At 42.7% G+C, this 13,344-nt stretch overlaps 1 protein-coding gene across 14 annotated transcripts in view; it reads right to left on the bottom strand.

Moving 5' to 3' along the window:
- CADPS (calcium dependent secretion activator) overlaps positions 1–13,344 on the bottom strand; it is a 347,764-nt gene that overhangs the window by 52,323 nt on the left and 282,097 nt on the right. For 7 of the 14 annotated variants that reach the window (XM_083723209.1, XM_083723203.1, XM_083723215.1 and 4 more), the window contains 3 exons: positions 8,041–8,055; positions 6,508–6,582; positions 4,643–4,726 (listed from right to left, as the gene is read on the bottom strand). In XM_083723209.1, the coding sequence (XP_083579335.1) occupies positions 4,643–4,726; positions 6,508–6,582; positions 8,041–8,055 (174 nt within the window). The remainder of the gene's footprint in view (positions 1–4,642; positions 4,727–6,507; positions 6,583–8,040; positions 8,056–13,344) is intronic. The other 7 variants (XM_083723210.1, XM_083723216.1, XM_083723204.1 and 4 more) reach the window with 1 other exon arrangement.

Here is a 13,344-nt window from a genome sequence, read left to right as displayed (position 1 = left end):
AGCCCCTCAAATATTTTATTGGAGGGGGGCAACCCCCCCATGGTCGCTAGGAGCTGGCTCCTATGGCCAAGTGCATAGCAACCACTCCTGAAGCTAAGGCATATTGCTTTTGATATGGAAGGTATGATGTAGTGATCGTGACCAGAAGCCATTGACAGCCTCATCCTCCATGAATTTACCTAAACCCTTTGAAAGACATTCATGCTGGTGGCTGTCAGTACATCCCGAGAAAGCAAATTCCATGCTTTAACTATGTGCTGTGCGAAGAAGTACTTTTTTTTGTCCTGAATGTTTCAACATTCAGCTTCATTCGGTGGCCCCGAGTTCTAGTTTTATGAGGTGCCTATTCCATTTCTTCTCACCATGCTTGCAAACTACAAACTTCGCCTTTGTTTGAAATGGAAAAGCCCCAAATGTTGTAACCTTCCCAACCTCATGATCACTCTGGTTGCCTTTTCCTGTAACTTTCCCCATTCTGCAACATCACTTTTGAGTTAAGGTTGTAACTAGAGCTCTTCACCCAACTCGAAAGTGTGGTCACACCACAGATTTGCATTATGATATTGGCAGCTTTATTCTCAATCATTTCCCTAATGATCCCTAGTATGGAATTTTCGATTTTAAAGTGACTAAACTTAGCAGAGGAAGGAGAGCAGGAGGGAGGCCTGTCTCCCCCACAGAGACAGCACATGCAGCATTGCTTTCCTCAATACATTCTTTCTGTGTCACCCCTGTGAGGCCCAGGGGCCCAGTTATGTCACCCCTTGCCTTCAGAGCTGGCAGCCTCTAACCATTTTTCAAACGCCCTCTGTTGTGGAGTGTTCCTTCAACTTCCTCTCCTCTCCCCTCTCCCTGAAGAAGAGGAGTTTGGATTTGATATCCTGCTTTATCACTCCCCTTCAGGAGTCTCCAAGCAGCTAACATTCTCCTTTCCCTTCCTCCCCCACAACAAACACTCTGTGAGGTGAGTGAGGCTGAGAGACTTCAGAGTAGTGTGACTAGCCCAAGGTCACCCAGCAGCTGCATGTGGAAGAGTGGGGATGCGAACCCGGTTCACCAGATTATGAGTCCACCGCTCTTAATCACTACACCACACTGAGAGTCCTCTGGGCAACCACAGTTGCCAGCCCTGGTTTTTGAGCTGCTCCCCCGTCCCAAAGAGAGGTGCCTCCTCACACTGCTCCACAAGGGCCTGGAAAGCACCCCCTGGCCAGTCCCAGAGGCACCATCCGCCTGGGGAGCTTGTAGCCAGGGCTGCTGCAACAAACAGCGGTGCAAGCCTTTGGGAGGCAGAGATGTGAGAGGGCATCAGAGGAGGGAGGGAAGGAAAGAAAGAGGGACAGACGCCAGTGTTGCTTGCGGCACCCCTGACTATCATTCAAGGCACCCCAGGGTGCTACAGCACAGTGGTTGAAAAACACTGCCTTAGAGGTTCCTAAACCGCAACAAAGAGCAAAACGGCAGCACTGTTATTTGAGTGATACACAGTAGGCTGGGGCTCAATGTACTTGTGGGTCCCAACTCTTTAGTTGAAGACACTATCCCTCCCCTCCCGTCTCTCTTTCTCTCTCTCTTCATTCAGTTTATATCTGCCTCCCTTCCTCTCAAAGGAGTCCAGCGCTTCAAACACATCAACAACAATAGCATCAAAGACATTCTGAAAGCATTTTAAAATGTTCAAAAAAACTGTTAATCGCATTCTAATCTAGGATAGCGGACACTAAATGAAGGTTAAGTAGCAACAACCATAAAAACAGTAACTGTTTGTTTGAGGACATACTGTAGCTGAGAACAATTTGTATATCTTAAAAACTAATGGAAATAATCTACAAAAAAGTAATAACTTAGTTACTGTTATCTCACTGACATTAAGGTATTTGTAGACACAGCAAAGGAAGAGAGTAATACAATATGTGTTTTGCTACTGTAACAAAACTAGAAGCAGAGAAAATATTAGAGACCAGAAATAAGAAGTCATGGAACCACGGCAAAATAAAAGGAATATTTGCCGCAATTGAGATATAATATGGCAATGACTCAGTCTGTCTTCCACATTGCCTTCTCACAAAACAACCTTAAGCTTCTCTCCCCCCCTTAAAAACAACAACCAGCCAGCCAACCACAACTGCTTGTTTTTCTTTAGTGTAAAACTTGGCTACATACATTGCAATTTTCATGCTGCCGGATGTTGTGTGATCTCTTTGCTAGGCTGCGGCTCATCAGGAATTATGTGACTTTTCCCATGAAATTTCTCAGTTTATGACAAAAATTTGTGCCGAACAAAAATAAGATTGCCAGTAACCTGTCCCGGGGGTGAAATACACTCTCTAGTTTTAATTAATGTAGCAGTAATTCATTCCCCACTCTCTTGTTCAAAGCGAAGAGATGCTTCAGATGAAATGAATCTTGAGCAGCTGTCATCAGCTTGGTTGCAATTCCTTTCTTTAGGCAGAGATACCCACCTAATGACTGGACTTCCAGGTCCAAGAAACACTATTGACTGTAGAAAACATCTTTCTCCTGCTCCTTGACTAAATGTAGAATGATGTTCCATTAAGGGGGGAGGAATCCAAAGAATATTTTATAATGATGTGGTTAGTGAGAATGCTATTAAGACAACTGATGCATTAATTTTAAGCTGAATTTCACAGCAAGAATTGAAAATGAGGGTATCCTACTAGGTGATAAAACGGCTTGTCATAAGACCCCTGGTGACATGTCATTTTCTAAGCAAGTGGACAATGTTTGATAAAAGGAGTTGGTAGAAGGCTGGGTGTTTGGAGATTTTTTTTATAATAATAAAAAAAATCTGACAATGCTATTTGAAATGATTTGTTTGTATAGTGAAAGGAGAAGCAAATGGACTATAATAAGAACAATGCTTCTTGTTATTCTGCATTAAGGATGATGCTACAGACTTAGAGAATTATGCTACCCTGCTGATGCTTCTTTTAGGCATAGTGTTGTAAGCGTACGGGATACCTCCCCAAAGCTCTGTAATATTTGGCCCAGTCTGGATGCTCAGTTCTTGCCTTGCTAAGCTACAGTCTAGCAGCTGGGAGCAAACAACAAGACCAAACATTTCTTTCTCGCCCTGTCCCCCTGCCCCTACCTTTCTTGGTGCTTACAACCTAGTTTAATTAAACCAGTTAGTAACAACTGTGTTTGAAATAAGGAACTATGGTTTAATACCAGAATATTAATATTCAAGCTCTAGTTTAAGATCCTTGTTAGCGAACGTATTCATCTGAAGCTGTGTACACACAATACCTTTAAAGCACTTTCAAAACACATTCTTTCCTTCAAAAAATTGTGAGCACCAGAGCCCATAAGGCAAGGCAACCACCTCAGACGGCAACATCCACAGGAGCAACAGAGCTCAAAGCAGATCAATAAGAGCATGTCTATCATAGAATAAGAGAAGTGGAAGGGACTACAAAATTTTCTTCCCCACTTGTTACTGGTGGATGCACCCATATTCTCCTGTGTGTTAAAAGTTAGGAAGTGGTAAAGTTCCCCACATGTGGTTGGCTGCCTGGCTGAGTTAGTAGTTTATTGTTTGTGATGTTGCATGGGAAAGGTATCCAACTTGCTTGGAAAGCTGTACTTAAAACTTTCCTGGTTTGGATGTCACAGGAAACTGTGGTCTAACAAACCATTATACCTTCCTCAAAGCTCAGTTTGCGAGGGGAGGAAGGCAAGGGGGTGGGGGGTGGGGAGAGTGAACACCATGCTCATGTTTCATCAGAAATGTTTACACCTAAACCAAGTCTATATCTCTGTCTTTGAACCCCATTATAGTTAATTGCCCTGATCCAGCAGTTTATTAAAGGGACAGAAATTCTGATCTATATACAGACCTCCTCCATACATCAACATAGGAACAAAGGAGAATAGGAAGCTGCCTTATACTAAGTCTGACCATTGGTTCATCTAGCTTAGTATTGTATATTCTGATTGGCAGAGTCTCTCGAGGGTTTCAGATAGGGAACTCTCCCAGCCCTGCCTGGAGATGTCTGGGATTGAACATGGGGTTTTCTGCATCTGGTAGGCCACTGTGAGAACAGGATGTTGGACTGGATGGGTATATAAAAGTAGGGAAATAGATAATGAACACTTCCCTCTCCGACTTTCATCTTGCCTTTAGGGCAACAGACATGGTTCTTCCTTTAATCCACGCAACAACTCTGTGAGGTAGGTCAATCTGAGAGATGGCAGCCAGTCCAAGGTCACCCAGTAAATTTGGCCACTGAGACGGACTAGCCACTGTAACACACTGGCTTTTAGTTGGCAGGGTTCTGGAAAGGTATACAGCCTCCTTTATTATTTTGGTACTTCTTAATATATTCATTATATTTATGTGCTCTTTTTCACCCATCATGGAACTCAAGGCGGCATTTATACAGTTCCCAGGAACTGCTTTTCCACTAGAACACTGACCAAACCCATACCTGCTGGGCTTCAGCAAGACGGTTGTTATCAGATAACTTTAGACCATGCAAGATGTTTCCTTGTGGTTTTAACCAGAACCATCCTTCAGTCCATGAAAAAAAATTCCTTTTAAACTATGAACATTGAATTGAAAAGTGCAAGGAGCAAAAAGCAGGGACAATTGGGTGGTTGGATGAAGAAGGCAACTTACAGTAAATGACAGGAAAGAAGAAAACAACGTCCCTTCGTCGTATCTGGATAGTTTGGCCAAGACTCCTTCCAGAATTGTGACAAACTGGAGGAACAAAAGGACATATACTTCAGTTGTAAGAATAATCAAATCACCCTGATTGCAACTGAGCAAATCAGTATTAAGTCTATCGGAGTAAAAAGGGATTTCAAAGTGTATCAACCAGCTTCTAGCTACGTAGATTGCTTGTAGAGATATGACACTTCAATGACAAGATAAAGAACTCTATCCTCTAATTAGCAGGGAGGAAAGTCATTGAAGATTAAGAAAAGTCAAGTTGTATGTGTGTGGGGTAATCTAGTTGACTATTCTGGAGTAAAGAGCTGATATTGTCTATAACTAAACATTTGTCCTAAATTAGCATGGTGTCATGGAATACATTAATAAAGAGAATCAAGTATAGCCACTGACTTATTTTTCTTTTGGCATTACCAAGCTTATTAGCTATTATTAATAATAATATAAGTAACTGGAAAGCAGTTGCTTTCAAAGGACAAGCATATCAATGAAAATGTTCAATCCTTTCTTGCTTCTGCCTAAAACAATTTCATCTTCAAATGTTTAGGAGGTTTCTAATTTGGTTTTCTGTTTTGGCAACAAAATTATGCACAAGGAAGAAAATCCCTCTTCTGAGATTCCCTTGCATTTTCAATGTTTGTTGATCAAAAGCAAAAAAAATAAAAATAAAGCGAAGCTCCTTTGTGTTGTGTGTGTGTATATCACATGTTCATTAAAGCTCTTTCAGCTGCTCTCTGCCTGCTATATTGGTCATTCTGTGTAGAGAAAGGCAGTTATGTTGGTGCCGTACATTGCAGAAGCTAATGAGAGTGCAACTCCCAAGCATAAGGTGCAAGAAATATGTTACTCCTCGAGAGTAATACCAAATGGAGAACAGCTGGTAGGTCCTTGATGGAGACCCAGAATGGCACGTGTTGTCCCATATGTTCTACAGGTCCTTGTAATTATTTTGTGATCCTTATAGTCCTCCCCTGGTTTGCCTAATTGAAGTTAAAATAAATGCAAGCATGGTGCATTTATTTAATTTATTTAAAACATTTATACAAAGTGTTACAAGGATCACAGGCAGAAGTCTGTGTTGCAAGATGCTTTTTAGTCTGGAAATGGAAAACTAGATGAAGCAGTACTATTGCTAAATGGCTGCCATTGCCAAACAATATGCCATATATATGAGAATGCTTCTGAGTTCCTTGTATTTTGCATTACACCCTTCCTGACAGTTCAAAGTGATTGACAATCACAACATTTTAAAAAGCCACAAGAACTATAAGGATTAAAACCACATAAAGCACCCTCCTAAAAACTTTGGAACCTACCACCCAGAGATAAGATGGAACCAAAACAAATTACTTTTGGCCAAGTGTTGGGGTTTGACCCAGTCTAGCTGCTTTCTGCTCTAGTGCAACTGCGTGTGATGGAAAGCTCAGTAGAGGACCTGGAAAGAGGGAATGTGGACCCATAGAGGTAAGCTTATAGTCCTAGGACTCTCCCTGCAAACTGGCAATGAACGGCTATAACCAATCAGTCCAGATAATGTGATCAAGTTCAGAAAACAAGAGCTTTGCAGTCTTCGTCTTGAACTGCACTTTGTAAGTTCAGCACCCCTGTGTTGCTTCGTACAGACTGCAATCACGAAATGTTCCGTCTGTCGAGACTGAGTGATGTATGATCTCTCCTGTGAGAAACAACAAACCACCCAAACTTCTTAATGTGTCACATTTTAATGGAAATGCTGTTTAAAAAAGGGAGAGAGGAAAAAGAGAGAGTGATGTTAACAGTGAATCGGTTCACCTGAAGCTGAAGGTTACCTTTGCAACTAGGAGCGTTATCATTTCCTTGACGGTTTCTTCAATTAGTTCATCTATTTTTGAGTGATACTGGTGCTAAGGAGGGGGAAGAAGATGGAGGCAAAATATTATTAGCATAAATCATTGGTAACAAACACTTCTGTCTAGTTTGTTGTTGTATCGGCTGTGATATTTAAATGTTGATCGACACGTGCTCTAGTGTAGTGGGCAGTAATGGATTGATAAAATGCGTTTTTCTTTTTTCTTTTCTTTTTTTTTAAACCAAGAAGCCTCTGATAGGATTTCATGAATCATGGTCAAATCCTAGCTTCAGTTCCATGCATGCAGCTGAGCCGACATTAATGAGAGTCAAATGCATGCAGCAGAGGACAAAATCTGGCATCTTTTTTTTGCTATATGCAAATCATGATAAAAGTGGGCAGCGGTAGGAGAGCGCTTTACATCTGTTCTTAGTTCTGATTGATCCAAAGTGTTGCAATTAAGGCATTCACATTCTTTAAGGTTTTAAACGACTCCTGAAACACAGCCCACGCTGAAAAAGCAACATAGCAGCTGTCTCCTGGTGCACAGCAAATCTGCTGTTGGTCAGAGGGAACGTACAGAGGAGTCGAGTTTAGGCAGACAGGCTGCATTGGGTATAAAGGGTCGCCCACTTCCAGAAAGCCAAGTGGAATTTAATGTTTAGACTCCACTCTTGGCGAAACAAATTAGCTAAGGATGTAAAGTTCCAAATGCAAGTGCTTGTTAAGCACCTGAGTGAATTGGAGCCTTTATGACCAAGTGTAAAAATGATTGAGACATGGGTGTTCTGACTCATGCAAAAGATGGCAATTGCTACACTATAAGGCCCCTCAATTAATACCATGCTGGGGCGTTGGGTTAGTGCTGACGGCTCATAAAAAAAGACTGACACCAACTGAACATTCAGCATCACTTTTGACACAGGATGAGAGCTGCTATCCACCCACTCGATGGGCCCCTCTACCCAATTACTGACCAGATCAAACCTTGCTGTCCTACGGAGCTCTGAGAGGCAAGGCACAAGAGCTTTCTGCCAAATTTTAACAAAACAAGCATCTACTTTGTCAAAAAAACAGGCTTTTCACTACTAAGCAAACACTACGGGGGCATTCTTTTGTTTTTGTCAAAGCACAGAAGAACAAATATTTAATATATGATGAAGTTTCTTTTCCACATTCCTCCCCTCCTACATTAAATAAAACATTGAAAGCGCTGATCTCAGTCACTGTATTTATTTCCACTTGTTTGCGCTAATGTTATTTTAAAATGTTAACATCCAACCAGAAAAAAACCACATTAAAAGAGACAAATCTGCTATAAATACTAAATCATGCTTTGGGGAATAAGGAGTGTGAGGGGCAATTAGAAGTGTGAGACGCTAGTCCCTCAGAACTGACTTAAGAGTTCCTTGCTAGTTTGAACTGCTCAGTGTTTCTCTTTCTTTCAATGGAACAGTCACATACTACAACAGGAACTTGGAAGAAAACAAAAGAAAATGTAGGACACACTTACCCACTCTTTAGCAAACTTTCAGATGATTGGGGACAGAAATAAAGAGGAAGGTGCAGAAGACAGGAAAAAGAACATATGAAGGTAAACCATAAATAAAAACAAAATCTTCAAAAAAATGGGACCTTCTAAATGGGGGCCATGAAAAAGCAGCAGCATGCACAGAAACAATAAGCAACAAGGAAATGAAATATAATGGATATAATCCCTTTTCACTGAAATACCTGAGATTGCTACCATAGAGAACCACACGCAGAATACAAAACGGGTTTTTGAAAAGTGATTGTTGCACAGAACACATACACAGAAACATCTCTAGTGAGGCAGAGAAATATCATCTTTGTTGCAATTTGGGGAAAAAAGGAATAGTAATAATAATACATGTAGAGCTCAGTGGCATGGCAGCTGTTTTTTTTTTTTTTTTTGCTTACTGGACTCCAGTTTGGGGATGGCTAAAGTTTGATGATACCCCCTTGTTTACTGAAGCTGACACTTGGGAAGAGGCAATTTCCCCAGAATTCACATGTGAGTTTTGTCCACCACCGCTTTTTACATTAGAAGAGAATTGGCTTTTGATTACAGATTATTATTTTTTTAAAATCGTATTCAGAATTTTAGGTTAACCGTCATAATGTTACAACCTAAAATAATGTTTTTGTTCACTTGGTAGAGTCTATCTGATTAACGACCCATTCCCATATCTGTGATGTCAGTCGATTTATTTGGGTTGTGACTGAATGTAAACTACACCTACAACTTCCAATGGGATGTAGAACATCTATTTTGTTGTTCTTCCATTAACTGCATTGTCAGGTTGTGTTGGACTAGCTCGCAGGGATGAAACGTGTGCGCGTGTGTGTGTGCGTAATGTAGCAGCTTTTCTCACAGAGGACCGCCCGAGGCGGAATCTACATATGCAGCAGAATCAGGGGGCAGAATCCTAACCCCAGAGGTATGGACCCTTCCACTTCTGGAAAGCTGTAGATGGAGGATGTGCATTTTGGAAGCTATCCTGTGTTAAAAATAAATGAATCATTGCAGGTAGCAGAAAGAGGTATAACAGAAAAAGGGCTGAATGGCAATATTTGGGAAGGGACCAGAACCCATGCTTTACATGCAGAAGGTGCAAGGCTTGATCCCAAGCCTCTCCAGTTAAGAGAGAATCAGGTGACAGGTGATAGGAAATGCCTCTGCAACCGCTGCCAGTCAGACAGTTCTGGGCTAGACTGGTGAATAGTTTGACTGGTATGAGGCTACACCATGTTGTTTAACTGCCTTGTTCTGATAAGGGGAGTTTTAGAGCAGTAGAAATTGTACCCACAGTGTAGAAGTGACAGTCATTCTACCACCCATGTGCTGCTACATGTGTACATTCATGCTAAGCCTCGGAAGGGAGGTTTGTTGTTTTTTGTTTTAAAGGCACAGGTGTTTGTAACTTGGACCAAACAAGTCAGAGTTTGCATGTGATTGTGTACGTGTTTACAGGCGCTGGAAATGGCATAGGTATGCTGGAGGGAGGAGGGTGGAATCTCCCGACTCGGTGCTTTACAATTTGCACAGGGAAAATCAGCAAGAGATGCGTTACGAAAAGCAGCAGTGTTTCAGAATCCCACCTAGTGCTTATCCTCTGCCCCTGACCCTCATGTGAGGAAGGTAAAGACTTAACCTTCAATGACCTCCCCTGCCTGATGTAAAATATACTTGCTGCTGGCTCAGGAAGCCTGGGAACTATGGGCAGCTCTGTGTTTGCACAGGCAAAAAGGGGACTGGGGAAAGGCGATGCAGGTAAGGAAGCAGAAGCCATTGGCCATCTCCTCTAGTTTGCTAGGGGCCATGTCGCCAGGCTACCCAAAAGACACCCTCTTCCCAAGGGACTAGGTGCTTTGCGCAAACCCTCCACCACTCCCGCTTCTCCACCTGCTAAAAATATATTCCTTCGCGTGCAGAATCCCTCTTTTCTCCAGCAGCCACAGCCACTTTTGCAGATATTTACTCTGGATGGTGGGATGCAGGCAGCGCTGCTGAGGAGTAGCATGCTACATCATGAAGAACGTGCCGAACAGAACAACTCCCTGGACGCGGAAAACAGCAACGGGCGTTCCCTGGAGGACGTGACCCCGTGACATAAATATGTACACGTGCTACCCACTAAGCACAGGACAAACAAAGCTTGCAAATGCACACCATGCACACCAGTGAGAACTATGTTGGCTTGGACCTCATTTTGAAAAGCACCAAGAGATGCACAATGCAGGACATGCCCAAACCTGGCACGCTCTGGCTCTGATGCATGCACGGAAAATGGGACCCTTACAAGCATGTTAGGCTGAGCGGAAGTACACCAAAGGTAGTGAACGTGCAAGCTGGACATTCCCCTAAAGTGCATCGATGCTTTTGAAAATGCGGCCCACGGGATATGGTGGCAATGCATGGAATTTAAAATAAAAAGATTCTCTTGACTGATTTTTCCCCCCTCTCTCTTTAAAAAATCTGGGCTTCGCATACAAGTCCAAAAGACATGCTTAATTTGCCACATTATCATATTGTTTTAATCAAGGATGTTTGTTTGTTGGAGGTGAGGGCGGGTGACAGTTCTCTTGCTAAGTGTTCATCTTCGTTGGATAAATTATGAGATTTAACTAAAAGGATGGCTAGGTGTGTGCAAAATAATACAGTGTGAAATGTATTGACAAATATGTTTTCAATTAAAATCTCCTTTACAACGCAAATGAGAACAACAACGGCAGCAGCAGCAACAGCAGCACTAGAATGCAGCCAGAAGGATTGCAGACTAGCTGTCTGATCCTCAAACCGCTTCGCCAGGGCAAGTTCCATTGGCACAAACGAAGTCTGTGCTGGTGGAAGCGCTGGGAGGATTGTATATTTTAGAGACCAACAGGGCCCTTCACCTATAGGAATCCGTCACTAGAGGCACAGACTCAAAGAAGCACTACATTGTTCCCCCAAACCTGCTCCCTATTCTGAACCCGCAGGGCTAAATATATAATAATAAAAGGCGAAAGATTTATACGATCTGAAAAGAAACCAGAGTACAATACAGCATTAAATATTAAAAACTTCCCTAAACAGGGCTGCTTTCAGATGTCTTTTAAAAATAGGATAGCTGCTTATTTCCTTGACAACTGATGGGAGGGCGTTCCACAGGGTGGGTGCCACTACTGAGAAGGCCCTTTGTCTGGTTCCCTGTAACCTCACTTCTCCCAATGAGGGAACCGCCAGAAGGCCCTCAGTGCTGGATCTCAGGGAATCTGAATCACAGAATCATAAAGTTGGAGGCACCCTTACCAGGAAATCTGGTAATACAGTATCATCCAACCTCTGCTTAGTGATGGAGAGTCCACTGTCTTTTCAGGAGGCCTGTTCCATTACTGAACAATTCACACTGTTAGGAAGTTCTTCCTATTTACTTACTTTCTGACATTTATATTATTCTGTGCTCCCCTTACAGAACCCAAAGCAGTGTGGTTCAAAGGCAACGGTTACCCATCCAGGCAACTGACCAGACCCAGACCTGCTTAGCTTCAGCATGGTAGTAGTCTCCTGTATCTTCATACCATGTTCATAGTTCTTTACATCAGGTTGTAATAAAAAAGATCAGAGGAGTAAAGTAAAAGTTACATCAACAATATGCCTTTTGGCTCATGGAGCTGTTTTAAAGCTACCCATTTACTGCCGACAGCTGCAATGCAGGGCATCCTGTCAACTCTCTAATTATCAAACTCCATGGTGTGGATGATGTGATGTATGGGGAGGATGTTGGTGGGTAATCCTACTTCTGGCAGACATTGGAATGATGGGCACTCTGTGGGTGCCTGTTCCAGGTCTCACTGCACAGAAGTTCTGTGGCCCTCTTCAGTTTGACTAAGGAAGGCTCCTGCTTGCAGCTAAGTGTCCTCTGATTTATTTGACATCAGCAGAAGCTGCCATTTTATCCTGCATGCTATAGATCAGCCCTTCTCCATGTAGATTGAATGGTGGCTTCAAAGTTGCTATTCCCATTTGAAATGAACATGTTGGTGAATCAGCTTGTTGTTGTGGGGGCAGGGAGCTACCACAAGCAAAAAAGGAAGTTGATGCAACCAGGGTCGGATATGTACCAGCCCTCCTAGAGTGCAGGTTAGGTGTGCAGCCTTGAGGTCATCTTGGACTCAAAGTTGTCCATGGAGGCACAGGTCAATTCTGTGTCCAGGGCAGCTGTCTACCCATTCCATCGACTTGCCTGCACACTGTCTTGCCAGAGTGGTACATGCTCTGGTTATCATCCTGCTTAGACTACTGCAATGTGCTCTACACGGGGCTACCTTTGAAGGTGACTTGGAAACTACAACTAATCCAGGATATGACTGCCAGACTGGTGACTGGGAGTGGCTACAGGGACCATATCTCACTGGTTCTAAAAGATCTACATTGGCTCCCAGTACGTTTCTGAGCTCAATTCAAAGTGTTGGTGTTGACCTTTAAATGGCATTGGCCTTGTATACCTGAAGGAGTGTCTCTATTTCCATCATTGAGCCCAGACACTGAGGTCCAGCTCTGAAGGCCTTCTGGTGGTTCCCTCAACCTGAGATTTGAAGTTACAGGGAACCAGGCAGAAGGCCTGCTCAGTTGCGGGTCCTACCCTGTAGAACATCCTGTCATCAGATGTCAAAATGATAAACAACTACACAACTTTCTGGAGTCATCTGAAGGCAGCCTTGTATTGGGAAGTTTTTAATATTTGATGTTTCATTGTATTTTTACATTCTGTTGGAAGCTGCCCAGAGTGGTAATAATAATAATAATAATAATAATAATAATAATAATAATAATAATAATTTATTTGTACCCTGCCATCTAGGCGGCTTCCAACAGAGATTAAAAATACATTAAAACATCAGTCATTAAAAACTTCCCTAAACAGGGCTGCCTTCAGATGTCTTCTAAACATCAGGTAGTTGTTTATCTCTTTGACATCTGATGGGAGGGCGTTCCACAGGGCGGGCGCCACTACCAAGAAGGCCCTCTGCCTGGTTCCCTGTAACTTGGCTTCTCACAGTGAGGGAACCACCAGAAGCCTCTTGGTGCTGGATTTCAGTGTCTGGGCAGAACGATGGGGGTGGAGATGCTCCTTCAGGTATCCTGGGCCAAGGCTGTTTAAGGCTTTAAAGGTCAACACCCAGTCAGATGGGTGGGGTCCTAATAAATAACAACAACTATGATTGCCACAGAATTGCCACTAGATCCACAGTGCTTAGTTCAGAGTGGAGAAGATGGGAAGAACATGAGAACATACCTTATACCAGCTCA

This window comes from Podarcis gaigeae, assembly GCF_964106915.1.
Source record: "Podarcis gaigeae genome assembly, chromosome: 2".
Classification (NCBI taxonomy): domain Eukaryota; kingdom Metazoa; phylum Chordata; class Lepidosauria; order Squamata; family Lacertidae; genus Podarcis; species Podarcis gaigeae.
Note: the sequence above shows the minus strand (reverse complement) of the source record. Positions and strands in the feature narration are given on the sequence as shown.